We start from the raw sequence: 26726 nt of genomic DNA, 5'->3' as shown, positions 1-26726 counted from the left end.
CAAAATTCTGACACGCCGAGCTCAAAAGGTTCGCCATCACTGTCCTAGACCCTTCCCATGTCCACCTGTCTTTGAACCTTTTTGAAACAAGGATATAACTACAGTATTCTAAAATGCAGACTTCAGCCCTAGCTGGTTTTGCTCAGTGGATAGAGCGTCGGCCTGCAGACTGAAGGGTCCCAGGTTTGATTCTGGTCAAGGGCACATGCCTGGGTTGTGGGCTCAATCCCCGGTAGGGGGCGTGCAGGAGGCAGCCAATCAATGATTCTCTTTCATCATTGATGTTTCTATCTTTCTCTTCCCTCTCCCTTCCTCTCTGAAATCAATAAAAATATATTAAATAAATAAATAAAATGCAGACTCCACCCAGCCAGTTGAGCGTTGACCTAGGAACCAGGAGGCCACAGTTCAATTCCCAGTCAGGGCACGTGCCCAGGTTACGGGCTCAATCCCCAGTGTGGAGCGTGCAGGAGGCAGCCGATCAACGATTCTCTCTCATCGTTGATGTTTCTCTCTCTCTCTCCCTTCTCTGAAATCAATAAAAATATTTTTTAAAAATGAAATAAAATGCAGACTTCTTGGGATTCCCCCAGAGAATGGAGTCTCCACGTAGCAGACAGTTTTTAAAGAAAACCACTGAAATAATTTCTTCAGGCCAATCTCAACCCATTCCTCAGGGGGAGGAATAAAAATGGCTGTTACTGCTGAGGGCTTCCTCTGGTCTATGCAGTTCATTTCTAAGAGACATGCTTTTATCTGTATTTAGTTCAATACCACGAGGTGGAATTGTCACCTCCATGTACTCACAAGGAACACAGCCAGAGAGGGTAGATAACGCCACTAAATTCCATTTGACTTGCATCATAAGAATTATTCATGACAGAAAAATCTGATATTCAAGAATAAAAGAGGGAGAAAAGCTGAGTAAATTTTTCTACCTCTGCAAAATGCACTGAGGACTCCCCTCTGGCACTGTATTCTTCGAGTGCTCACTTAAAGAAGAGATGATAACAAAGGAAACCCTGTCGGCTCTATCTCCAAACTGTGTCCTGAGTCTCACCACCTCCACTGCTACCCTCTTGGTCCCAACCACCATCATCTCTCACCTGGCGCACTGCACCGGCCTCTGACTGGTCTTCCTGGGCCCACCCCTGCCCTACTTCGGTCTGTTGGCAGCAGAGCAGCCAGATGACCCTGTTACACCAAAGGCAAACAGGTCCCTTCTCTGATCAGAGCCCTCCCCTGGCATTTTTTCTCTGAAAGGAAAAGATGAAGTTGTTACAATGACCAATAAGGCCTTACCCACTCGGCCCTCAAGGTCCTCTGTGACCTCATCCTCTACTCTTCTCCTGTTCTCTCCGCCTGGTCCCACCACCCTGGCCTTTTTGCATTTCCTCAAAGACACGAGACACACTACTGACTCAGGGCCTCGCCTTACCTGTCCCTCTGCCTGGACAGTCACTTAGATACCGCCCTTACCTCCTTTGAGTCTTCGCTCAAATGTCATCTACTCCATGAGGCCTCTCCAGATCACCCAACTTAATAGCAACCTTTCCTCCAATGAAATCCCCAATTCCCCAATCTCCTTTACACTCTTTGCTTACTGCCATCACACTTAAGCCACCTTTTCCCAGACGCAATTTACTTGTTTACTGTGTATATTGGTTGCTCCCCTCATTGTAATATCCAAGAGGGTGGGGTCTTTATCGTCTCTTGTGTCCACTGAGGTAGGACTAGAAAATGGAATAGTGCCCGGCATGGAGTAGCCTCTCAGCTATTTGGTAAATGAATCAATGAGTGCTAAGCTCACTCAAGTATTTCTCTTTGTATTTCACTCTGTCTTTGCTTCCCCTACATTATCATTGTCAATCTTTGCTTTTTTTTTTTTTTCATTTAAAAATGTTTAGTAAACTCCAGCTAAGTTCAGGCATCGTGCCTGTCCCTTGGGATGCAGTCTTCTCAGAGGTGTACTGACGTTATGCTATTCATGCTGAGCCTGCATGTGTGGCTGAAACCATTGGTTTCTGAAATGCTGCTTGGAAAATATGACCAGTTGTAACTGGCGAGGCTCTTAGAACGTGCCTTTTCCATGGCGTAGTTACTGGGCACTAAATGGGCCAGGCCCAAGCTCGGTGCTGCTGGACAGTCCATTCCCTAACCACTGCTTCGTAATCTCTTCTTAGATTCTTGCATAATGTAATCAGGTTTGTATGAAAGGCTGAATGCCTCGTAAGTACTTAAATATGTTCATGTTTTTATGGTGAGAGTAAAAAAAATTAAGAAAAACCAAGAAATACCTTCTTCTGTGAACATTTAGAAATTGAGCCACAGACTAAGGATATCTGTGGGTTGAATTTGCTCTTCACTTTAAGTCAGCGGTTCTCAACCTGTGGGTTGCGACCCCTTTGGCGGTCGAACGACCCTTTCACAGGGGTCGCCTAAGACCATCCTGCGTATCAGATATTTACATGACGATTCATAACAGTAACAACATTACAGTTATGAAGTAGCAACGAAATATAATTTTATGGTTGGGTCACAACATGAGGAACTGTATTTAAAGGGCCAGAAGGTTGAGAACCACTGCTTTAAGTTCATGTAGCAGTCAGAAAGGCAAGTTTGCTGTACAGCCAGGTGTATGATGAAGTCCATGGACAACGATGTAAAGGTGTACTTAGTTGTAGGGGAACATAAATTTGGTCTTACAACCATCAGCAGAGTTGAAAAATGACAGTAATAAAGTTAACACTGAATATAGTACTTACTATATACTAGGTACCATTCATAGAGTAAGTAACTCAATCACCCAATCGACCCTATGAACTGGGAATCATGATTATCCCCGTTTTACAGGGGAGGAAAGGCTCAGCTAGGCTTCCTAGCCCAAAGTCACTGCTCAGAAGTGGCAGAACCAGAATTTGGACCCAGGTGATCAGGCTCTGGAGTAGAGGACAGCAACTGCTGGGACATATTACCCCACAGGTAGGACAGGCAGGTTAGCCATGTCCATCATTTAACTCACATCTTAGCAGGGTCTGTTTGTATGAAGTATACCTTTGCACTCAGAAATGAGTTAGGGGAAATTTGCTCAACGTGTATAATCCTGATTTGGAACATTTTTACCTTTTAAATGTTTGTTGTGTAGCATCCTAAAGCTTTAAAATAACTTTTAAGAGTGACTCAGTCTGTGCCTACCCAAAATATTACTAATGATGAAACAGAAAAACCTCAGAAGTTTTAATTACCAGTCGCACAATGCAAGACACACCCCACTAATTATGGCTCAATGTGAAGCGAGGCATCAGCTACAGCACATTCACTTTGCAGGGCATAGAATTCAAGGTGCAGTTAGCTCTGCTCTTCTGGACCTAGAACTTAGTGAGAGGTGTCATTTTGAAGAAAACTGCTGAAGTTTTTATAGCGAGGGGATTTTACAAGTAAAAATCTTCAAGAAGATTTTTTGTGTGATTTAAAAAAATCAACTTAGATGTTTGGAATTTGGATTGCTGCACTCTTATTCTTTGGCACATCAACAGGTAAGACTCATAACTTATAATAAATCCCTTAAAAATAATGAATGTATTCACATCCAAAATGTAATTGACATGGACTTTGAAATATGGGTTCTGTTTATATCTTGATTTATTTGTCATAAAATTACCTAAGGAAAATGCATCCATTTTGTAATACTGGATTAATCTGAAGAGCAGTTGTGAAGCATCTATTTCCAATGATGTACAAGTTACTGAATAGTCTTTACTTGGCTCTCAGACCTGCCATTTACTAGCCTTATGGCCTTGGTCAAATAACTTATCCATTGAAGTCTCAATGTCTTCACTTTTCTGATGGATATGTAATAGAAAATGAGAAAGTACACATTTCCAATTTCAGTACCTGAGTCACAGTAGGTGCTCAGTAAATGTTGAATGAATGAATGAATGAATGAATGAAGGGGTTAATGCTGATTAGAACTTTCACATTGATTTTTTCCATTTGTGTCATGATTTTGAGAAGGAATATTGTTCTGTGGACATTTCTTTTTTTTCTTCCTTTTTTTTTTAAAAAAAATTGTCATTTGAGGATATGTTTTTCATTGATTAGAGAGAGAGAGAGAGAGAGAGAGAGAGACGGAGAGAGAGAGAGAAATACTGATGTGAGACACAAACATCGATTGGTTGTCTCCCGTACACACCCCAACTGGGGATCAAACCCATAATCTGGGAATGTGCCCTGATGGGACATAAAACCTGCAACCTTTGGGTGCATGGATGACACTCTAACCAACTGAGCCACATCGGCCAAGACAGTCTGTGGGCATTTCTTATACAACTCAATATTCACCAACTTGTGCCCCTTATACTGTGAACTGCTTATGCAATTACTATGTAGTAGTTATTGGTTTTGTCTGCTCTTACCATCCTAGTTCAATATTGTTCTATTGGCCATGTAAGTTATTGGTCCAATTTCAAGTTATTAATTTTATAGGAAACATGTTATTTTTCCCTAAGTGGCTTTAATACCTATGGTGTCGATCAGTCTCCTCCATCACATCTACTGTCTTCTTACTTTATGCCCTCTTTGCGCTATTTCCTTATGGAAAAAAGGATGGTGACCAATAACCCTGGAAAGTTACTAGCATAGACAACATGCAACATTTACAACAATCTTCATTTTGAAATCCAAGCTCTTCCATAGACTGGATAATGTAGTTGAGTACTTGGAGGTAAAGCCATGGAATGCAAAAAATAAAGGCAGCAGGACATTCTAGGAAAAACAGAAGGTTGTATTAGGAAGGCCAGATCCACATGTGAAATCACTGCCCCAAATCACAGCTGGACAGATGTGTGTTTCAAGAGAAAGAACAGGATGGATGGCAGGCAGGAGATAGATTGAGGAGGAGCCACACTATACCAGGGACATACTGAAGGAGGCACAGTTACACTTCCAACAAGAGAAAACAAAGGCGACCAGAGAAACCAGGAAAACCAAAAACGGCACAAGAAAGGCATGGTCCACATATGGACCAAACGAAAATGACCCTGATCTTGAGCAATTCATGGACAAGAAAGGAGAATTCATTTGAATATTCTCCTTTGAAGGGAATGGAATCTGAACAATAGACATGCAGAGAAGGAAACGTAATTATAGCATGCTAGCTGGCTCTGGGAAGAAAAATATTTACATTTCTAGTCATAATCATATAAATTCTGTTTATTGATTTTTGGAGTCAGCCTACAGACAGAACATGGAAGACCTAATTATGATGACAGAACAAAGTCTGAATGTTATCAATGTTGACAGCACGAATGCGGAAATGCAGCTGACAAGCTGGGAAGGTGAAAGGGAGACCAGAGGGAGGGGTGGCGCGCTTTAAAGTTCATGTTGCAAAGGTAGGGAGTCAGGTTATAAGGAATGCCAGGTACGGATCACAGAATACAAGATGACTAAGTTTACAGCGGAAGCCAAAGGTGAGCTGAAAACTGTTATTGATTGTACAGCAGGAGGAGTTGAGGCCCTGCTTTGCTAGCACACGCCATCAGAGGCATTGTCAGTAAGGACACTGGGGGGACGCTGATGGCCCAGGAGGGAGAGGGGAGGGTTCCCTCCTGTTTGCTCCCGGATCCTGTCTGCGTTTTTCTTTTCTTTTTTAAATATATCTTTATTTCAGAGAGGAAGGGAGAGGGGGAGGGAGAGAGAGAGAGAGAGAGAGAGAGAGAGAGAGAAACATCAATGATGAGAGAGAATCATTGATTAGCCACCTCAGGGATGCCCCCACTGGAGAATGAGCCTGCAACTCAGGCATGTGCTCTGACCCTAATCGAACTGTGACCTCCTGGCTCATAGGTCCAGGCTCAACCACTGAGCCACGGCTGGGCCTGTCTGCATTTTTTCATCAATGGCTTTTCACTCCAGCGCAGTCATTACAGTAGCAGGTGTTGGTTCCAGTTTACAGTTTTCTGATACTCCCAGAACCAGACTCACGAAGCCATTCAATGACGCCAGCAATAGTGAGCTAACACCCCTCCTCAGGGGCCCGAACCCCAGCTCCAGGGAACCAGCACCCCCTCCCCTTCTAGCAGCCCCAAGTTTCCACATTTAAGTAACAGCCTCTTCCATTTCTCTACCAGCCCTGGAGCAGACAGCTGCTCCCTCTGAGCTATCACAGAGGCCCCTGCTGTCTTCATTTCTCCAAAATCTGATTAATAACCATCCCTATATTAGACGCTCACAGTTAAAATAACTGGCCTGGATTCTGTCTCTTGCCCTGGTTTGGGCTGGTCCAGGGACTAGGTGGGTTACATCCTCTTTTATTATTGCAGCGGGTTAATAGATCACGAGTGACTAAAGTTGATCACTTGCAACTTGGTTGCGTCAGCACAATGAACAGATATGGGGGAACCACAGGGCCTGCATATGTTTCAGGGGGTCGGCTCCGGGGAGAGGGCTGTGGCTGGGGGTGGGCAGAGGATGTTGCTTATCTGTACAATTTTTTTAAAAATGTACAAAAATTTATTTGATTAAAACTAAGTTTAATTTTCTATTCCTCCTCTTTACATTTATGTGGCATCTCATTCTTCAGAATGTGAAATCTCCTAAAATTTTGAAGTTAAAAGCTGGTGGATTTGAGAATCAAAGGCTTATTTATATTTTGTAAGTGATAGAAGAAAGTCCTCAAATTCAAGTCTTCAAACAGTTCTCACCAATACTAACAAATAACCATAAAGTGAATAGATGATAAATAACCATAAATTGAATAAATGATCAATAATAAGTTGAAAAAATAATGGTAAAGTATAATCATAATTTAATAAATTGAACTCTACCTCCATAAAACAGCATGAAATGAAGTTGTTTGTTTTGAGTATTAAATGAAAACAGAAGGTCACAGTGACGGGATAAATTTGAGTCAGTGAATGACAAAAATGAGGAGGATTTAGTTTCCCCAAAGCCTCTCACTTTAGGTGAGTAAAGTGAGCTCTGGAAAGAAGAAACTTGGTTAAAACTAAGTGAAACTTCGCTCTTATTTATGCTCTCAGGAAACGTCCATTAGACTCCTACTGTGTGCCGGGCATGGTGCTAGGCTCTGGGGACAAAGATCCCTTCCAACAAGAAAAGGCAGGAGCTCAGGGAAGACACAGTATCTCATTTTATTTTATTTTTTAAATTTTTATTTCTTGATTTGAGAGAAAGAAAGAGAGAGAAACATTGATTTGTTGTTTCACTTACTTATGTATTCATTGGTTGCTCTACCGGGGATCAAACCTACAACCTTGGCATATTGGGATGATGGTCTAATCCACTGAGCTACCCGGCCGGGCACAGTATCTCATTTTATGTCTTCATGTCTCAGGCCCAGTCACAAGGGGTTTCCATGTTATAGTTCATTTAATTCATAACGAGTCTGTAAGGTAAGTGGTATTATCTCCCTTTTGCCGAGGAGGAAAGTGAGACTCAAAAAAGGTTGACTAATTGCCCAAAGCCAGGAATTTCTGATTCCAAAGCCCGTACTCTCTCATCAGCAGCATTGCGATCTCCACGGTCATGGTCATAAGTGGGGGGAGGGGTATGTTTTGAAGAGACGCTCCCTGAGTCAGACTTGTTCAACTTGAAGACTAATTTCAATGAACCTTCAGAGTGGGGAACCCAGCCTCTCTGGTTCCTACAGCACTGACACGCCATCTTTCTGTGACAGGAAAAGAGATCTGCTATGAAAGGCTGGGGTGCTTTCGAGATGGTTTACCATGGACCGGGACTCTGTCCAGGCAGTTCGCTGGTTTGCCCTGGTCCCCGGAAGAGATAAACACTCGCTTCCTGCTCTACACCAGGCGCAACCGCATAGCCTACCAGGTAAGCTGGCTCCTGCCTTCCAACAGATTATTCTAAAATAGAAGCTGTAGCAATAGACACAGAAGACAGATGCGGTAACTCATTCTGGCAGAAACTGTTGGTTTCTTTTTTATTGAATTTATTGGGGTTACATTGGTTAAAAAAAGTTTATAGGTTTATGCACCCTGTGTCCATAGTAGCATTATTTACAATAGCCAAGATATAGAAATAGCCCAAGTGCCCATCAGTAGATGAGTGGATAAAAAAGCCTGTGGTACATTTACACCATGGAATACCACACTGTAAAAAGGAAGGAACTCTGACCCTTTGAGACAGCATGGATGGTCCTGGAGATTATTATTCGAAGCAAAATAAGCCAGTCAGAGAAAGGTAAGTATCCCATGATCTCACTCAAATGTGGAATCCAATGAACAAAATAAACTGGTGAACAAAACAGAACCAGAGGCATAGACACATGATGAGAGGGGAGAGGGGTGGGGTGGCTGGCTAAAAGAAGGTGAAGGGATTAGCCAAGGAACATGTATATACATAACCCATGGACACAGACAACAGAGTGGTGAAGGCCAGGGGTGGGGTGGCGGGGCTGGGTGGAGGTGGGCAAAGGGGGGATATAGGAGGGCACCTGAAATAGTGTCAACAATAAAAAATTACATAGGTTTAAGGTGTACAGTTCTATAATTCATCATTTCTGTATTGTATAAATGATTGATTTTAAGGCAAGTATTTCTTTTTTACAATTGTGAGCCAGATTTTTTTCTCATACGATTTGTCCTAGTGTTTAAATATGAAAATTGTGCTGCACATGTTGTTTCACAGGAGGTAAATTTGGTGTTTTGTCCATTTAAAAATTTGTTTTAATATATGTATTTTAAAATCTTGGTTGTTGAAAGGATTTCATTTGTCCCCTCTTGTCCAGTTAATATATTAATTGAGAGCCTTCCACACGTAAGAGTGTGATCAAGCCACAGTACCTAGTACGTGTTAAACTGAATAAGCAGGACAGTGTCTTAAAGGCATTATATTAGGGGAAACGGGGTATGTAAACAAATACCTTTATTGCAACACAGATCGTGATCTGTGACCCTGAGCTCTGGGATGATGGGAAAGTTCCGAGAGGGACGGTGGTCACTGTTGTACAACAGTGGGACTGACATAATGCCATCGAATTGCACATGTAAAAATGGCCTAAACAGTAACTTTTATGTTATGTATATTTTACCATGATTTTTTAAATGTAGAGAGAATTGCCCTGGCGAGCACAGCTCAGTGGTTAGATCGTTCGGCCTTTGTACCGAAGGGTTGCAGGTTCGAACCCTGGCCCTGACCAGGGTGTGGGAGGCAAACAACCAATCTGTCTCTCTCACATCGATGTTTCTCTCTCTCTTGCCTCCCCACCTCCTTTCCACTCTCTGAAATTCAATGGAAAAAATATCCTCGGGTAAAGATTAAAAAATAAAGATAAAATGTAGAGAGAATCGATGTTGAATACAAATGTTTGGGGTCCCTCTGTAGGTTAGGAGTTTCAGGGTACAAGTGTCCATTCAGGACTAGCTGTAGCTCCTGGTCTTGACCCTCAGTCTTCAGAGGACTTGTTGGTCCTTCATCCTTCTGCACAGTGGTCATGCACTTGAACCTTGTAGAACATCAGAAACCAAGTACTTTACTAATAAAGGGGCCATAAAAACAATGTTCCTTGGGTCTTCTCCACTCCCTTCCATTAGGGAAGAATCTTGGGTGACACACTAGATCTGTAGCTGAAGTTTGCAATGGATAGAAGCCTGAGGGTTTGTTGTTAAAGTGTTTTTGGCAACAGCTGGGGCATAGGATGAGTCAAGGTGTTAAACTTAAACAAAAAAAAAGGATTATCCTAGACTTGACCCAAATGCTCTACAGTACGAATTTAGCCACCTTTGCTTATGAGAAAGTAGAAGTGAGCCACGCAAAGGTTTAACATCCTCTTTTGCCCGAGGGAGGAATTGTCAGGGGAAACCTGGAGCGATGACCTAGGTTTCTAAGACTCATAGATCTTCACAGCTACGTTTCTGCAAGAATTAAATGACCAACTTCCCCCACGACTCCATGACTCTTTAGCCTAAAGTGGCTCACGTAGACGGGAGAGGTGATGCACATTTTGCAGAAGTTTGCCAGTTTCTGTGCCTGTAGCCATTGTCAAGGTTAGAACATACCTAAGTGGTGACTGTTCCTGACATGCAGGAAATGAGATGACCTGCGAAGTAGTCAGCAGGTGTAGAATGGGTTGATCTCGTACCTACTAAGCTCCATGACTCCTCCAGGATAAGAATGATGGGAAAAGGCCCGAGCACCCAGCTCCCCATGGGTCCTTGTGGCATCAGAATCCCAGATGCCTTCTTTTGATCCTGCGATGTTTGGCGTTTCCCATTTTCTAGCTTAGTATGCCATTTTCAGGGGTGTGCCAGATGGAATGAAGAGTGAACAAAGTGTTTTTTCTACCTTTTCTACTGTATTAAATTCCTCAGTGGCTCCTTGTGACAACAGAGGATGCTCAGATCCCACAATATTTGTCTGATTGCCACTTTGAGACTTGCTTGGGGTCCCCCTTCCTCAAACTATTCTCTTGATGGGGACAGCCTAGGCAAATCTTTTCTACCAAATTCCTCCCTGTAGAAACAGGAGTATAGTAGGTGTTTAGGGGGCTCCAGCTGGAGTTGGAATGAACATCTGGATGCTTTTAGATGCATAGATGGACAAATGTTTTTGCCCCTGGGTTCCAGGACTTAGCAGGTAAGTGCTCTCATAAAGCCTGAACACAACTGATTTTATTTCCTGCCTCAGCAAATGCCGCATCTGGTCTGGGCCCTGTCAGGGGAGAACACGATGTTCAGATCATAACTTGAGAAGCCAGCGGTTAAGCTCATGACTTCAGAGAAAGACCACGTGGGTTTGACCCCCGCTCAGGACTCATTGGCTACAGACAGTACTTCTGGGCAAGTGAGCTGACCTCTGTCACTGGGCCCCTTTCTGATCCGTAAAATCTGTACCCACCTCACTGTGCTGTGAAGTTAAATGAGCTGCTCTATAAAGCCCTGAGAACAGTTTCTGCCACACGGACAGATCCGAGTGTCAGCTCTATTGAAATTACTATGTAAACCAACTGCTGATTCTTTAGCCAGTGAGGTGTACGATTAGTGGCATGTCACTGCTAACTCAGGCAGGTCACAATGGGCTCTTTGTTTAGATTTCATAAGTACCTGAATGTGTGGCTTTCCAGTCGGAGGATTCACTACTGTCAGACTTGCTATCTGCTGATAATTCATTTTTGTCTTAATAGAATTGCTTGTACTTGGGTCTCTTAATCCTCTTAATAACAAAATCACTTAAATTCATCATATTCTAAAATCTTTTGAGAGTTTGGTTATAAAACCAATGCAACAAAATATAAGAAATACAAAATAATATTTAATGTAATCACGTAAAATTATCTTCAGTATGCTGTTGCCTTTTACATGGTGGGTTTCTAACTTCTATTCCTCACTCAGAAAGTGGGGTGGTTTGGCTCAGTGGATGGAGCGTCGGCCTGTGGACTGAGGGGTCCCGGGTTCGATTCCGGCCAAGGGCATGTACCTTGGTTGCGGGCACATCCCCAGTTGGGGGTGTGCAGGAGGCAGCTGATCGATGTTTCTCTCGCATCGATGTTTCTGGCTCTCTGTCCCTCTCCCTTCCTCTCTGTAAAAAATCAATAAAATACATTAAAAAAAAAAAAAAGAAAGTGGGGTGGATAGTCTATTTTGCCACCAGGTAGCATGCTTCCAAGTCTCAAAAGGACAATTCCAATGAATTACATTGACGGTCAGTGAGAAGTGCTTTACCAAAGTAAGGCTTGCTGAAATTCTGATGGAAACCAGCCCAACCTTGTCTTACAAACATTGCTTTAAATCCAAACATGTTTATTTCTCTTCCTCATGATTATATTTACGTATTGCATTTCATCACGCATGAATAGTTTCTTAGCCCTTTCCCAGTATGTATCAGTAACTATTTCTTTGGTAAAAGTGTACTAAAGAAGGTTGATAAAAATTAAATTTAGCTTGCTGGCATGGCTCAGTGGTTGGAGGTCACAGTTCAGTTCCTGGTCAGGGTACATGCCAGGGTTGTGGGCTCGATCCCCAATGGGGGGCATGCAGGAGGCAGCCAATAAATGATTCACTTTCATCATTGATGTTTCTATTTCTCTCCCTTCCTCTCTGAAATATATATATATATATATATATATATATATATATATATATATATATATATAAACTAATTGTAGTGGAAGGCTTTTGAGCAGATTTAGAATCTAAATATTAAATAAAATGGAATGATTGTTTCATCTTAATCTCTCTTCACTCGAAACAGGAGATCAGTGCGGTTAACCATCGAACTATCCACGCCTCACACTTCAGAACAGACAGGATGACCCGCATCAACATACCTGGGTGGAAGTCAGACGGAAAATGGCAGCAGGCCATGTGCAATGTATGACGGGAACAAGCTCTTTAGTGGGAACACTTACATTTAAGGCAAATGTACCTTGCGTGGCATTAATGAATATTCATGGACTCCTTCATTGCTTACTCATGTGGTCCATGTCCCAAGGCCTGACATGCCTTACCCATTTCCCACTTTTTCTCACTTATCATGAATTGCATAGATTATAATGGGGGCCTATTTTACAAATTATTCTTTGGTAAATTCTCATCTTTTGAAAATAAACTAATGGCATGATCCATTTCTTATTTAATGAAGGGAAAAAATTTCTAAGTTCACTTCAAGAGATTAATTTTCCCCTCTTAATGGTATACTAAAGATGAATACACTGCTAGCATAGCAAGCGATGAATTATTTATAAGTGATAGAGTGTGTTAGCATTGGGCTGTCTGAATTCATATCCTGGTTCTACCTACCAGCTCTGTGATCATGGGCAAGTTAATTAGCCTACCTGTGCCTCAGTTTCCTTATCTGTAAGTGAGGATTAAATAAGTTCCTATACGTAAAAGGGTTAGGACAATATCTAGCATGTAGTAGGCCCTGCTAGTGTTATTGCTTATTATGGAATCAGTTGGTTTTCTTTCACTCTCATTCCTTTAATACTTATACTAAATCGTTGTCCCAGGTGTTGCTAAAAGCAGAAGATGTGAACTGCATTAACGTAGACTGGATTAACGGATCGCTGGAATACATCCACGCTGTCAACAATCTTCGTGTTGCCGGAGCTGAGGTGGCTTATTTCATTGATGTTCTCATGGTAAAGAGAGTTATTATTTTAAAAGTACATTGAATTGCTTTTGCATCACCAGGAATTCATGGCGCTTTTCCGTTCTTTTCATTAGCGTGCACAAGTACTGAACATGTGAAACAGTAAGCACTCCTGTGTGGTGGCCAGGAAAGAAGTTACTTCTTGGGGAAGCGCCTGTGGTTACACAAAGCGCCACGTGGTGGCAGTGTTCCTTCACAGGCTCCTCACCAAAGGCTTCCCGACCTTCCCCTTGCTCAAGGTCACTACCTTGATCCGCCTGTAGGACCATCTTCGTTAGTTTTCATCACACTGTAAACCTATCCTGAATGATTATTAACCATTTCCATCTTATGAATTCTGTTTAGAAATTGGTCTTATGCAGTGAATTAGATCTGTAGGCCAGTCCAACCATAATTCTTTAACCTAAACATTTTCTAAAAGAAAAAAAATAGACGTTGCTATTTATAAGGGATATACCCAGAGACACTTACAAATGTCCAAGTGCTCTATCATTATAGAAAGTAATGTCCCACTACAAACTGCAGGAAGTAAATCTAAAGATTTATGACCCTTTGAGATTCTTGAGGAGGGTTCACTCATTATTCAACAAGTGTTTTATCTGCGCTTGCTGTGAGCTGGGCCCTGTTCTGGGCACTGCAGGTTCACGGTGAGCGGGACAGTGTCTGCTCACGGAGTGCAGGTGGGGCTGTGAGGAAATGCAAGGCAGGGGGCGAAGAGGGATGTGATCGGCAGCTAACTCAGGTGGGCGGCCGGGAAGGTGATGTGGGAACACTGAGCACAGATAGGAAACAGCCTCAAGCAGAATCGGGAGCCAATACTCACCTCTGCCCCCCACAAGTCTCTCTCTGCCCCCACATGTCCCCTCTGCCCCCACATGTCCCCTCTGCCCCCACAAGTCTCCCTCTGCCCCCACAAATCTCTCTCTGCCCCCACAAATCTCCCTCTGCCCCCACAAGTCTCCCTCTGCCCCCCACAAATCTCTCTCTGCCCCCACAAATCTCCCTCTGCCCCCACAAGTCTCCCTCTGCCCCCCACAAATCTCTCTCTGCCCCCACAAATCTCCCTCTGCCCCCACAAGTCTCCCTCTGCCCCCACAAATCTCCCTCTGCCCCCACAAGTCTCTCTCTGCCCCCACAAGTCTCCCTCTGCCCCCACAAGTCTCTCTCTGCCCCCACAAGTCTCTCTCTGCCCCCACAAGTCTCCCTCTGCCCCCACAAATCTCTCTCTGCCCCCACAAATCTCCCTCTGCCCCCACAAGTCTCCCTCTGCCCCCACATGTCCCCTCTGCCCCCACAAGTCTCCCTCTGCTCCCCACAAATCTCTCTCTGCCCCCACAAGTCTCCCTCTGCCCCCACAAGTCTCCCTCTGCCCCCCACAAATCTCTCTCTGCCCCCACAAATCTCCCTCTGCCCCCACAAGTCTCCCTCTGCCCCCCACAAGTCTCTCTCTGCCCCCACAAATCTCCCTCTGCCCCCACAAGTCTCCCTCTGCCCCCACAAATCTCCCTCTGCCCCCACAAGTCTCTCTCTGCCCCCACAAGTCTCCCTCTGCCCCCACAAGTCTCTCTCTGCCCCCACAAGTCTCTCTCTGCCCCCACAAGTCTCTCTCTGCCCCCACAAATCTCCCTCTGTCCCCACAAGTCTCCCTCTGCCCCCCACAAATCTCTCTCTGCCCCCACAAATCTCCCTCTGCCCCCACAAATCTCTCTCTGCCCCCACAAATCTCCCTCTGCCCCCACAAATCTCTCTCTGCCCCCACTCTCTTAGGGGAGAGTAGATGTTAAGGAGGCACTTAGAGTGGGTCTTTCTATACAAAGAATGAAATTAAACTAGTCTCCTTCTCAGAGAAAAACCGATCCTAAGTTTTTGGGAACTTTCTCACTGGTTCTGGTGTCTGAGCTATGGGCTCTCTAGGTCCCAAGTCTTCCCAGACATTCGCTAGAGTTGCCTTAAACTGGAGGAAACAGGCAGGGCGCGGTGGACACGGGTGTGGATAGCAGCGAGGGCAGGAGCTGCCTTTGACCGCTGTTGGGGCCCTGCGGGAAGGGTTGGGCCTCGAGAGGGATGGTATGGGCCGGAAGCACAGCGGTTGCCCCTGGGCATTCTCCTGTACCCATGAGGCCCCTCGGCACAGGGCAGGGGCTCGGCAGAGGCTTCCTCCAGGCCTGCCTGGTGCGCTCTCCTTCAGCCAGATGAGCACAGAGGTGGGCGTGGGTGTCGCTGTCACCTTGCCAGACCCCATCCTGCCTGTGATTGGAGTGGGCGGTGCCAGCCCCTTCCCCACTTTAAGCAGAGTTAAGCCATTCTACTGGCTCTTTTCAAAATGTTTATTCTGTTTTCCTTTTTAACATCCCATCAGAAACAATTTGGATACCCCCCTTCTAAGGTGCACTTGATCGGCCACAGCCTGGGAGCTCACCTGGCGGGGGAGGCCGGGGCCCGGACGCCAGGCCTCGGGAGAATAACTGGTAAGCCTGCCCTGCAGCTGGGCCTTGCCTGTGTTTACCTGTTATTTTTATGCACAAAATCGAGTATCTGAACACCCAGTGGGGTGCCAGAAGCGCTCCTGAGTAGGCCCTCCTGAGCAGAACGGGACTCCTTGTAATAGGCACCTGCTTCCTAGGGTTGGACCCCGCCGGGCCGTGTTTCCACAATACCCCCAACGAGGTCAGGCTGGACCCCTCGGACGCCGGCTTTGTCGACGTCATTCACACCAATGCAGCTCGCTTCCTCTTCGAGTTTGGTAAAAGTTTTTTTTTTAACACAAACAGAGCTACACTGAAGCAAAGCGGAGAATTTGAAAAGCATTCCTCCTACTTCTAATATCTATTTCAGGGGCTGGCACAATCAACGCTTGTGGGCACCTGGACTTTTACCCAAATGGAGGGAAACATATGCCAGGATGTGAAGACTTAATTACACCTCTATTAAAATTTGATTTCAATGCTTACAAGGAAGGTAAGTACTTTGTGAAATATGAAGGCTGCTGTTACACATTCACTCAGCTCCCTACTTGGACAAGATCCACATCCTTTTGTATATAATAAATATAATATAATATGATTAATATAATATAATATAACAAGTATTATATTATAATGATATATTTTAGTCACACTAGCTGGTTTGGCTCAGTGGATAGAGTGTCATCGGCCTGCGGACTGAAGGGTCCCAGATTTGATTCTGGTCAAGGGCACGTACCTCGGTTGCAGGCTTCTGGCCCTGGTTGTGGGCATGCGGGAGGCAGCCAATTGATGTGTCTCTCTCACATTGGTGTTTGTCTCTGTCTCTCCCTCTCCCTTCCACTTTCTCTAAAAAATCAATGGAAAAAATAAAAACGTATATCATATACACATGTATATATGTCACATGTATCTCCATACACTCGTGAGACCCGCAGGTCAGCATCCTGTCCTGGTTGCCTCTGTACCCACAGTCCCCAGCAGCATGTCCAGCCCATTGTAGCCACTCAGCATACACCAGGAGGGTCCATTCGTTCAGTGCAGCGGTATTGGATCTTACTCTGAGCCAGGCATTGTCCTAGGAACAGCAGTGTAGGACGGAATACAAAAGATAAAAATCTTTCTGGTGAAGCCAATATTCTAATTTGCTAGAAAAGCAGTAATAGAATATGTGCTAAGAAGACAACATCAAGCATGGAACGGGAATATGATGTGTTGCTGACCGTAGGGGTGAGGTGGGGAAAGGAGATTTTTGATAAGGTGGCCAGGGAGTTCTTCCCAAAAAGATTACCTGAAGGAGTTAGCCACGTGGATACCTGGGGGAAAGGCATTCCAGGCTAAGGGGAGGGGTACCAAGTACAAAGGGCCTGGGGCAGCAACCAAGCTGTGTAGGTCATAGGAATAATGGTCCATTGCCACAGAGTAAAAGTGTTAAGGAAGGTAAAGAAGACAGATGACTAGGATGCTATGAGAACTTCAGAATGCACAGATGTATGGAGATCTATCTTATTGATTATGGCAATAATCCCAAATATTGGCGGCAGTAACGTTATGCCTGACAATGACAATGCGAATCTGTCTTTAGCATTTTTTATAACACCTCCCACCTGCCACACCTTGAAGCTCCCCTGAAGGTGGGCAACGGTTAACAGTGCTGGCTGTGCTGTGTTTGAATAGGAGGGAGTTCGGTCCTTCCGGCAGTCAGGGAGTCAAAATTACTTGGTCTAAGGCGATGCCATGGGCACAGGGATGCTCAAAGCTCTCAGTGCTTATGTCAGAGATCCGGGAAGCTAGGAGGACATTAGTGTCAGAGCACTGAGTCATCTACATTTGCACTTGTTTATCTACCCTGCTTGACTGTCCTTTTAGATTCACACAAGGACAGATTGGCACAAAGAAAGTGCTTGGTAATACTGATCAACCTTGAGCAGCATCCAAGCACACACACATGGTCCAGCTGTCCAGACCTGAGTCAAGAAATTGTCATTTAAAGTTCCTTTTCTAAGAAATGGTTCATAATCTCAGTTATCAGTTAATCCGTTCATTGCTCTCAATTCATTGGATATTGTTTTCGCAGAAATGGCTTCCTTCTTTGATTGCAACCATGCCCGAAGTCATCGCTTTTATGCAGAAAGCATTCTCAATCCCCACACGTTTATTGCTTATCCTTGTAGGTCCTATGAGTCTTTTAAAGCGGTAAGTAAAGCATTTTGCAGTGCAATTTAATTAGCCAGTCATTTGTTGAAGCATGATCAGCCAACTCAAAATTAGGGCTTTGAGTTTGTGGTTAAAAAAAAAAAATGCACCTGCCACTTTGGGAAATAGTTGATTCTTTCTGTGCTGAATACTGAACAGCAGCAGAGGTTGCTGAAGGGCTCAAATAAGTAAACCAGCTATTTGTATTCTGGTTGTTTCAGCTCTTCTGAACGTTCTATCCAATTTTGCTCTTTTGGGCTATTTGTTATGCAGCAATTAGATGCTAGGATAAGTCCAGGGCAAACATTTTTCTATGTATATATTTTAAATGTCATCTTCAAAGATGCCCCAAGAAAGCTGAACCAATCAATAGCAACAACCAAAAGTGTTTCTATTCACTGGGAACATTAAAGTTATTTTATTAAAATTTAATTATTTATACCGAGCAGAAGGAGGGCATAGATGGCTCACAGAAACTCCACACAGATCAATACGTGACCAACACCAAATCCGATTTTATTTGAAACGGGAAGCACGTGGTGCCAGATCTGAGCGGAGCGTATTTTTCACTTGGTTGTCGCATTGAAAAGGAGGAAGGAAATGTGTTTTGTAGAGGGAAGTGGAAAGAGGTTCCCTCTTGTGTTTGGAGACCACTGTTTGATCAGGGTAGAGAAGCATCGCAGGGCTTCCACCTGAAGTTTACTGTGAGGAGTAGCACTTTGTGAGTGAGGGCAAGGTTGGGGAGGAATGAGCCTTGCCCCCCTGTTACAGAGCAAGGGGAGTGGATGCCTCAGGCTGTTTCCTCACCAGTCCCTTACTCTGAATTTCCTGGTGAACTTCCCTTATCAGAAAGCTGGGCAGCCATACACTGACATTCCCCCCTAACTTCCCTTTCCTCCACTTCCCCTTCCACCAGCCCAGGTGCTGCTCTGAGAGGCTGCAGGGTCCTGGCATTTACCATAGGGGTGGCCTTCAGACTCATGGCGTATTCAGAGATAATGGGGTTCAATCTGCCCGATCGGAGAACCTTAGACTCCCGTGCCACAGAGATGCAAGTTATGGTTGCAAACTTAGAGAACATCGAGGCGATGTCCTTGACATGTTTTATTGAATTTTAACTCCAACAGTCATAAAAATAAAATAAAGTAAAATAAAATAAAATAAAATAAAATAAAATAAATAAAGAGGGGTTCCAGCATCAGGCTGCCCCGTTCATATTCTTGTTTCACCACCACCGGATGTGCAACATCGGACAAATTGTTGAACTTCTGTGCAGACTTCAGTTTCCTCACCTATAAAACGGAGACTGGGAGCATCACAGTAATGAGGGACTTGGTGAGGATTCGTTGAGTTGGATGCACAGAAAGTGCCTAGAACGGTGCCTGGCACATGGTCAGCACACAGGAAGTGGAGGCCGTTGTTATTTTTGTTAGAATTTTCCTTTATAGAAAATGAAGTTTTAAATGGGGTGTTTTACTGTCGTCCTAGCTCAAATGTCCATAGTTTATAAATGTGAAATGTCAAAACCTAAAATAGAAAATACTCAAACACTCCTACCCAAGCGTTTTTAAAGTCAACATCTTATTAGTTTTGCTTTAGATTTTTAAAATTTTATTTTAGAAAGAGAGGGGGAGGGAGAGTGAGAAACATCGATTTGTTGTCCCACTTCTGTATGCATTCATTGGTTGATTCCTGTATGTGTCCTGACCGGAGATGGAACATGCAACCTGGGTATATTGGGGCGACAGTCTAACCAACTGAGCTACCCAGCCAGGGCCTTTGCTTTAGATTTTATACAGATATAATTAAAGAATTGAAGTAGCTTATATTTCCTCACTACCTGCATTAAAGGAGAATTTGAAGTGAATCAGATATACAGTATATAGAGTACATAGCATCATATTCTAAGTACCTTTCTGGATTTGCTTTTTTGTTGTTGTTGTTAAACTTTACAAATTTGACACCTACGTTGATGTATATCGAGCTACATATTTATTTTGTAGGAATCAGCCCCAGTTTATTTATTCATCCCCCATCAATGTGTGTTTGGGTGGTTTTTAATGTTATTAAAAGCAGTTCGGCAATAACCACCTGTGCATGTCTCCTGCTGGACTTGGCGGAAGGTGCTTGATGATGCATAAAGGAAGTGAGATTGTCCAAGTGTATGTGCATTTCCATCTTTACCAGACATTCCCAAACCGCTGTCTGCAACGCCTGTGAACTGATAGTCTCATCAGAAGCAAATGAGAATCCCCACTCAGTGTGCCCTGGTCCTTGGGTCTGCCAGTTGTTTTTGTTTTTGCAGATCTGCTCCGTATGAAAGTGCACGTTGTTTTAATTAGCACATCCCTGACAACCAGTAAGATGGAGCATCTTCTTACATGTTATTGATCAAGTTTCCTCTCCTGTGGATTTTCTATTCACATTCTTTACCTTTTTTTATTTCTCTAAAAGGCCATTTTTCTTTTTCTGTTCATTGATTTTGTCTTATTTTGTTTTGTTCTGGAAAACAGGCAGGGTAGCCTTTTAGTCAATTTAGTCATTTTTAAATGCATATTCTTTATTTAAATTCTAAAGATTTATTATTGTTTAATAATACATCATGAATTTACCGAAGGACAACATTTCTAATTATATTGCTGATTGTCTCTTGTGTTCTGTCACCAGGGAAATTGCTTCCATTGTCCCAAAGAAGGTTGCCCAACCATGGGCCATTTTGCTGACAAATTTCACCTCAAAAATAAGAAGCCTAATAGACCGTATTATTTCTTAAACACTGGGGCTCTTTCCCCATTTGCCCGTAAGTATTACAGCTCAGTTTTATTGTAAAACTTTAAGGTTCTTACCTTTTCAACTCTGACCGTTTTTACTGAGGGTCTACTAAGCAAGTGGCCACTGGGCCAGACTTTGAGGACGGCCTGAGGAACAACGGTGTGAGTTTAGGCTAAAGGGGAAGATGTACAAAAACTACAAAAATCTCAGTTTCAGTAAAACTTGTGTTAGGAGACAGAGGAGCGAACTTCCATAGCCAGGTCAGGGGGCTTCTGCGGGAAAGAGATTTCTAACCTGAGTCCTCAAAGCGGTGGCAGGAGAAGGAACTGCCTGGAGGTCACAGGTGGCACTGAGGGACCCCTGGGGGTGACAGAGACCAGGAGGAGAGTCATGGAGAGGAGGCTGAGAGACACACGGGTCAGAGAATGAAACTGCACCACGTGGGGCTTAAGGCTCTGTCTTTGGGTTCAGGGAAAGCCACCGAAGGGTATTAAGATGATCAGATTTGCTTATTTTAGAAAAATCAGTCGAAGGAGTTGCTGCCGGCATCAGCGGGGACAAGGTGGAGGCAGGGCGACCTGTTAGGACAGGGTTGACTCCCCACGGAGGGGATGGATGTGTGAACTAACTGTATTGTGCTCATCATTCCACAATACCCGTAGTCTAGCAAATCATCTTATGTGCTTTAAATCCCAGTGTAATCTGTAAGTATTACCCCAACAAAGCTGGGAGGAAGGAGGGGGCGGGAGAAAAAGGACAGTTGTTACAGGAATCCAGGCAGAAGTGTAGAGAGATGCAGAGAGAGTACAGAGATGGTTAGGAGGTGGCAGCGAAAAGGAGCGGGGAGCGTGGAGTTGAAGGGTGCAGGAAATGAGTCTCGGTGATCCTGGCTGAGTGGGCGATGTGCCATTTTCTGATGTTTTAGCACAAGAAAAGAGACATGCTCTCGCTTATCTGTGGAACCTCAGGAACAAAATGAATTGACCCACAAAATAAGAGCCGAAGCAGGGAGCCATGGAACAGACTGACATACTTGATGTGAGGTTGAGGGACGAGAAGAGAACTTATATACTTATATGCATAGCCCATGGACACGGGTAATAGGGGGTGAAGACCTGGGGGGACGGAGCGGGAGATATCTGTAATACCATCAACAGTAAAAAAATATATTTGAAAATGAAAAATAAATAAATAAATGAAAGAAGACTAAGAAAAAGAAAAGAGGCTGGTTTGGAGTAAGTTGACAGGCTCGGTTCTAGCACGTGGGGGTGGAGAAGCCTATGGACTCGCCCACCAGGCAGTGAGAGATGCAGGTCTCGGCCTCTGGAGATGGCTGTGGGCTAAGGGCAGAGCCTTCAGCCGCTGAGTTTCTCCAGTAATCAGAGCTGGGCAAGTCAACGATGTTAGCCCCCGACAAAGAGTCTCAGATGGATAAGAAAGGGAGCCGAGTCCGAGGCCCCCGCCAAGGAGGCTGAGGAATGGGCAGGGGGAGAAGGGGACTCGGTGGGGCAGTAGTTAAAGGCGCCCAGAGAAGAAAGGTGGTGAGGCAGGTGGGGGGGCAGGGGGTGGATTTCATTCCCTGCACCACAAATTTACTTGTGGGAAATTGAAATGGGAGCATTTATATCTATTTTTAAGTATGTTTTTATTGATTTCCTAGAGGAAGGGTGAGAAAAAGAGAGATAGAAATATCAATGATGAGAGAGAATCATTGATTGGCTGCCTCCTGCATGCCCCACACTAGGGATTGAGCCCGCAACCTAGGTATGTGCCTTGACTGAGAATCAAACTGACCTCCTGGTCCATAGGTCGATGCTCAACCACTGAGCCACTCTGGCTGGGGTATGTGTGTTTTTGAATGTCATTTTTCACCAAATTCACTCAAGCAATCTAAAGTTATATTCTTTCTCATGAACATGAGCAGCCTTGTACCACTCTAACCCTAAACATTACAAAGTTTCATTTACATTAAAACGCCAGGATGGCATGCTTTTTGCATAGTTTTAACCCTTCATTCTCTCTCTTGCTCTTTCAAGGTTGGAGGCACAAATTGTCTGTCACACTCAATGGAAACAATGTCACTCAGGGGAGCATCTTTCTCCGTGTCGGGGGGACGACTGGGAAGACGGAGGAGTTTGGGGTGGCCAGGTAGGCAAGGCCGAGGCCCGGCAGAGAACATGGTGCTGGGCCCCGGTTTCACGGGCTGGGTGAGCAGCTCTGTGTCGCCTTTTCCTCTAATACCACAGGCTGCCATGTTTTATGTGACCTGTCTTTTTACTTCAAGCTACCAGTAGACAGTGTTAGGAAATGAAAATGCAGACATAGATAATAAGTATGGGGGAAAGTTGTCAGGAGTGCCAGCAAGAGAGAGAGTTATCCTGCTACCCAGTCCCTTTAATGTTATACATACCGGCATTTGTTTTCACTTGTGAAAATTTCCAATGACTTTTAAAATGCAACTTTCTCTTCCATGGTACACATGCAACTGCCTTTCACTGCGACATTGTGAATTCCCAGTGCAAGAGAATGAGTCTTATTTCTCTCTTGACAGTGGAACACTTAAGCCCGGCATGACCTATACAAAATTAATTGATGCAGAAGTTAATGTTGGCAACATCACAAGTATTGAGTTCATCTGGAAGGAACATTCATTTAGGCGTTCCCGGAATAAGTTGGGAGCACGCATGGTGGTAGATATATCTGGGAAATATGGACGTGAGTAAGTATTACTTTTCCCTTTGCATTTTCAAACTTCGTTTAAATTTCATAAGTGGGATTTGAAATGATACCCACGTATAATTTGAAATTTGCAACTACTATAAAAATGTGTACAACTTAAAATTTTGCAATTAAAATAAAGAATGTTATTTGAGAAATGAATACTATCTTTGCAAAAATGTTTACAAAATAATACTTATTCATTCAAAGACCTACCCATGTCTTTTCCCCTTGGATTCCTATTAATATCATTTTTTCCCCCTTTCAATTTCTCAGATCTACCTTCTGTAGCCAGGACATGAAGGGACCTAACATTGCCCAAATCCTGAAGCCATGCTAATCCGAGATACAGTCTTGATGGATTTATTTAATGGGAACGTGAAATATAATCTCCTTTTGGTTGGTAACCAGACTCAACGTGGCCTTTGTAAATGAGATAGAAAAGTACAGTTGTTTTTTTCTGTATAGAATGTTTTACTCATTGGTGAACTTTCACATGTGCCTTAAAAATAGACTGAATTCTAGGACAGCGTATAGGACTGAGGCCTATAGGAATCAGGAAATCAATGACAAAACAGCTGGGCTGGAACTTCCCCGGGTGAGAGGAGGTGACATGACAGTTTGGTGAGGTATATTTTGAGTATTTCCAGGAAGAATAATCATTGTTCTAAAATGATTTAAAGAATATTTATTATGTTCAACCTAGCTAAGACAAGTTATGGCTAGAGTTCATGATATATGGATTATAACCCTGTGGGTTGGTATGTCTACCTATTAATAATGAAAACTAATGGGAGTACATTAGTATTTCCAAGGTTTTCCTTGGCCTTCAGGGTAAGTGTGAGATAAGAGAGATTTTGGAGCTTAACTGTGGTGTGTGCCTCAGTTAGCAATGGGCCCTGAGCATCAGCAGCCCCTTCTAGAACTGACCCTCCTCACACAGAAGGTCTCAACTCCCTGGGCCTTGAAGGCCTAGATACATATTATTTAGCCTGAAGGCAGCATTTCATTTGTAAAGCACTTGACTAACCCTTTGTGTTTGCAATAACAAGATTGTCATATTTAAATGTTAGTTGTTGTTTTTTTCTCTTATTTTGCTTCAATTTCTTCTGATTCACTTGTCCTTCTCCGGGGAAATGAAAGATGAATGTTTTTATCACTCTGCTTTCTGTTGCTGGGCTCAGTGCTCAGCTCACAGCATTGAGCTGTACATATTGTTGAAAAGAAAAGATGACAGATACCCACGGGTGGACAGAAACTTGACCTGTGGCAAAGAGCAGAGAACAAAGTGGGTGCAAGTGGGAGAAAGAAGATTGGTTGGTGGAAGGAGGAAAGGAGATGGCATGTCAGGCTGAGACCTAGGCCAGCCCAGGAGCAGGGTGGCCGAGAGCAATGTCCCCCAGTGGGAGGGTCCCCGCCCTACTGCGTTGCAGCCAGTTGGCCATGGAGTTGGGTCTCAGAGGGGACACGGGAACCTTAGTGTGAGAGCAGTTGTCCCCAGGTTGCACTGCTCTCTACGTTGCCTGGCTTCCTTATGGAAGGGCTCACCAGCCCAGAGGAAAAGTCATGAGTCAGGACATGGCATTAGGCTCTGGGAGTCCTGGCCAGCCTCTGTGCCCAGGAGGTCTCCAGGGATTCTGAAAATTCTAGGAGACAATGTTATTATCTGTGTGTACTGTTGCCTATGACAGCAAAATGCTGCTTTTCTCTCCAAGGGCCCTGTACTACAGTGGCACGGTATTTGGGGCCTGCAAATGTTCGGGAGCGGTCTGTTAGAAAGTTCTGCTCTTGCCACTAATGCTGTAAGTGACTTACAATCCAATTAGCCGATTACTTCCTCCACTCCCTCTTACCATTGGTTCATCGGATCACCCACAAACGCCTACCTCCGAACTTGCTAATGGGAGCGTCCCCCACTCCAACCACAACAGCCCTCTTTGGGCTCATGAAGTGACATTCCCAGACCTCTTTGTGAACTTTGATCCCTTAACCTTCTGCTTTCTTGAAGTCCACCAACCTATTTATACCCAGCTTAAGTTGCATGATTATTTCGTTCAGTAATAACGCCTATCAACACCCTAAGCTGCCTGTTTTTTGTTTGTTTCTTCGTTTTTTGGCATCCTGTCAGGCAAAACATCAACCTGAATATACCTAGTGTTTCTCTTTCTCTCAGCAGCACCCTGACAGTTGAGTGCTATTGGGACAAATGGTATCATGGGGAGAACATACATGATTATAAATTGGTCAACAACACTGTTCTGAAATCTACTTGTTATTTTGGTTTTTATATACCTCCTATCCTGAATCTCCTCCTACTTTATACAGAAAACACAAGTCATCAAGAGAGCAAATCTCTCCTCTTTTTGGTCCAAACATACCGAGTACCTACATCTGCATCCACTCTTTCTTTTTCTTTCTACTTGGGCAGCTGCCCCTCTCCTAGCCAAGGCCAATGCCTGCCTGTCCATTGGCTCTCATCCTCTCCTCCTTTCTTGGGACCCTTATCCAGTTGGTTACATTTTCTTTCTTTTGTTTATTCAAGCTCTCACTGTATTTGATTTTTAAAAGTTGAAGTCTCTCCCATTGGGAAAAAAATCATGGCCAACCCTAAATTCCCCTCCACTCCTGTCTGACCTCAGAACAAGGCCGCCCCCCACCGCCCCCCGCCCCGAGATTTCCTGTGACCGCCAATCGCGAAGCTGATGGGAGATTTTACTCATTTATCTCATCCCTCAGCAGAATGCAACACTGTCAAGTCCCTCCTGCTCTCTCTCTTTCTAACATCAAGATTGTTCTTTTTATTGTAAAAATTTTCAAATATTCTTAGCAGCAGGGGAATTGGAAAACCACTCAGGTAGCTGTCAGCCAGTTTCACAACGTTCCTATTTCGCCAGTTCTGTTTGCTCGGTTCCTACACAAACACACACTCCTGTTTTGTTTGGTGTGTTTGTTTTTGCTGGAAGGGTTCAAAGCAAATCCTATTCATCATTCTCTTTCTCCCACTTACACTTTGGTATGTATCTCTAAACAACAAATTTGTTTAACATAACAAAATATCCATTTATAAAAATTAACAGTAATGTTCAAATGAATTCAAGGTTAACTTAAAAAAATGAACAATTCCTTAATATCATCTTATGTTTAGATTGTACTTAAATTTCCCAGATCGTCTGACAGTGAGTTGGTTTAACTTGGGATCCAAGCAAAATCCACACATTGCCTTAGATGGATCTATCCCTAAGTCTCTTTTCATTTATGACAGTTCCCCTTGCCCTTCTTCTGCACCCAGTTGTTGAATAAACCAGGTCACTGTCCTTAAAATGTCTCCCATGGCACGGATGGGATCCCCTGGCGTCATTTAGCGTTTTTCTCTATCCTGTATGTTTCCTGTAAACTAGTACTGAGGTGGAGGGACTGGATGAGATTCAGGGTCCTCTCTGCTAGGCAGTGGGA

General features: G+C 43.9%; 1 protein-coding gene across 1 annotated transcript; it reads left to right on the top strand.

Moving 5' to 3' along the window:
• Positions 1-3487: 3487 nt before the first annotated feature.
• Positions 3488-23613, top strand: PNLIPRP3 (pancreatic lipase related protein 3). The gene is made up of 12 exons (XM_070431814.1): positions 3488-3536; positions 7694-7848; positions 12226-12345; positions 12983-13114; positions 15485-15593; positions 15749-15868; positions 15961-16083; positions 17665-17783; positions 20451-20583; positions 22592-22703; positions 23107-23274; positions 23550-23613. Exons 1-12 carry the CDS (start codon positions 3488-3490, stop codon positions 23611-23613), a joined length of 1404 nt encoding a protein of 467 aa, XP_070287915.1.
• Positions 23614-26726: the final 3113 nt, after the last annotated feature.

The sequence above is a fragment of the Myotis yumanensis genome, unplaced genomic scaffold (genome assembly GCF_028538775.1).
Source record: "Myotis yumanensis isolate MYYU_CA2020_CCGP unplaced genomic scaffold, mMyoYum1.0.hap1 SCAF_13, whole genome shotgun sequence".
Classification (NCBI taxonomy): Eukaryota; Metazoa; Chordata; class Mammalia; order Chiroptera; family Vespertilionidae; genus Myotis; species Myotis yumanensis.
This window is presented reverse-complemented; position numbering and strand designations above follow the sequence as displayed.

Excerpts from the sequence above, each read along its gene's own strand:
- PNLIPRP3 (XM_070431814.1), top strand. The coding sequence starts at position 3,488 with ATGTTTGGAATTTGGATTGCTGCACTCTTATTCTTTGGCACATCAACA. Across the intron at positions 3,537-7,693 it reads ATTCTTTGGCACATCAACAG|GAAAAGAGATCTGCTATGAA; the intron begins GTAAGACTCATA and ends TTTCTGTGACAG. Across the intron at positions 20,584-22,591 it reads GGCTCTTTCCCCATTTGCCC|GTTGGAGGCACAAATTGTCT; the intron begins GTAAGTATTACA and ends TGCTCTTTCAAG.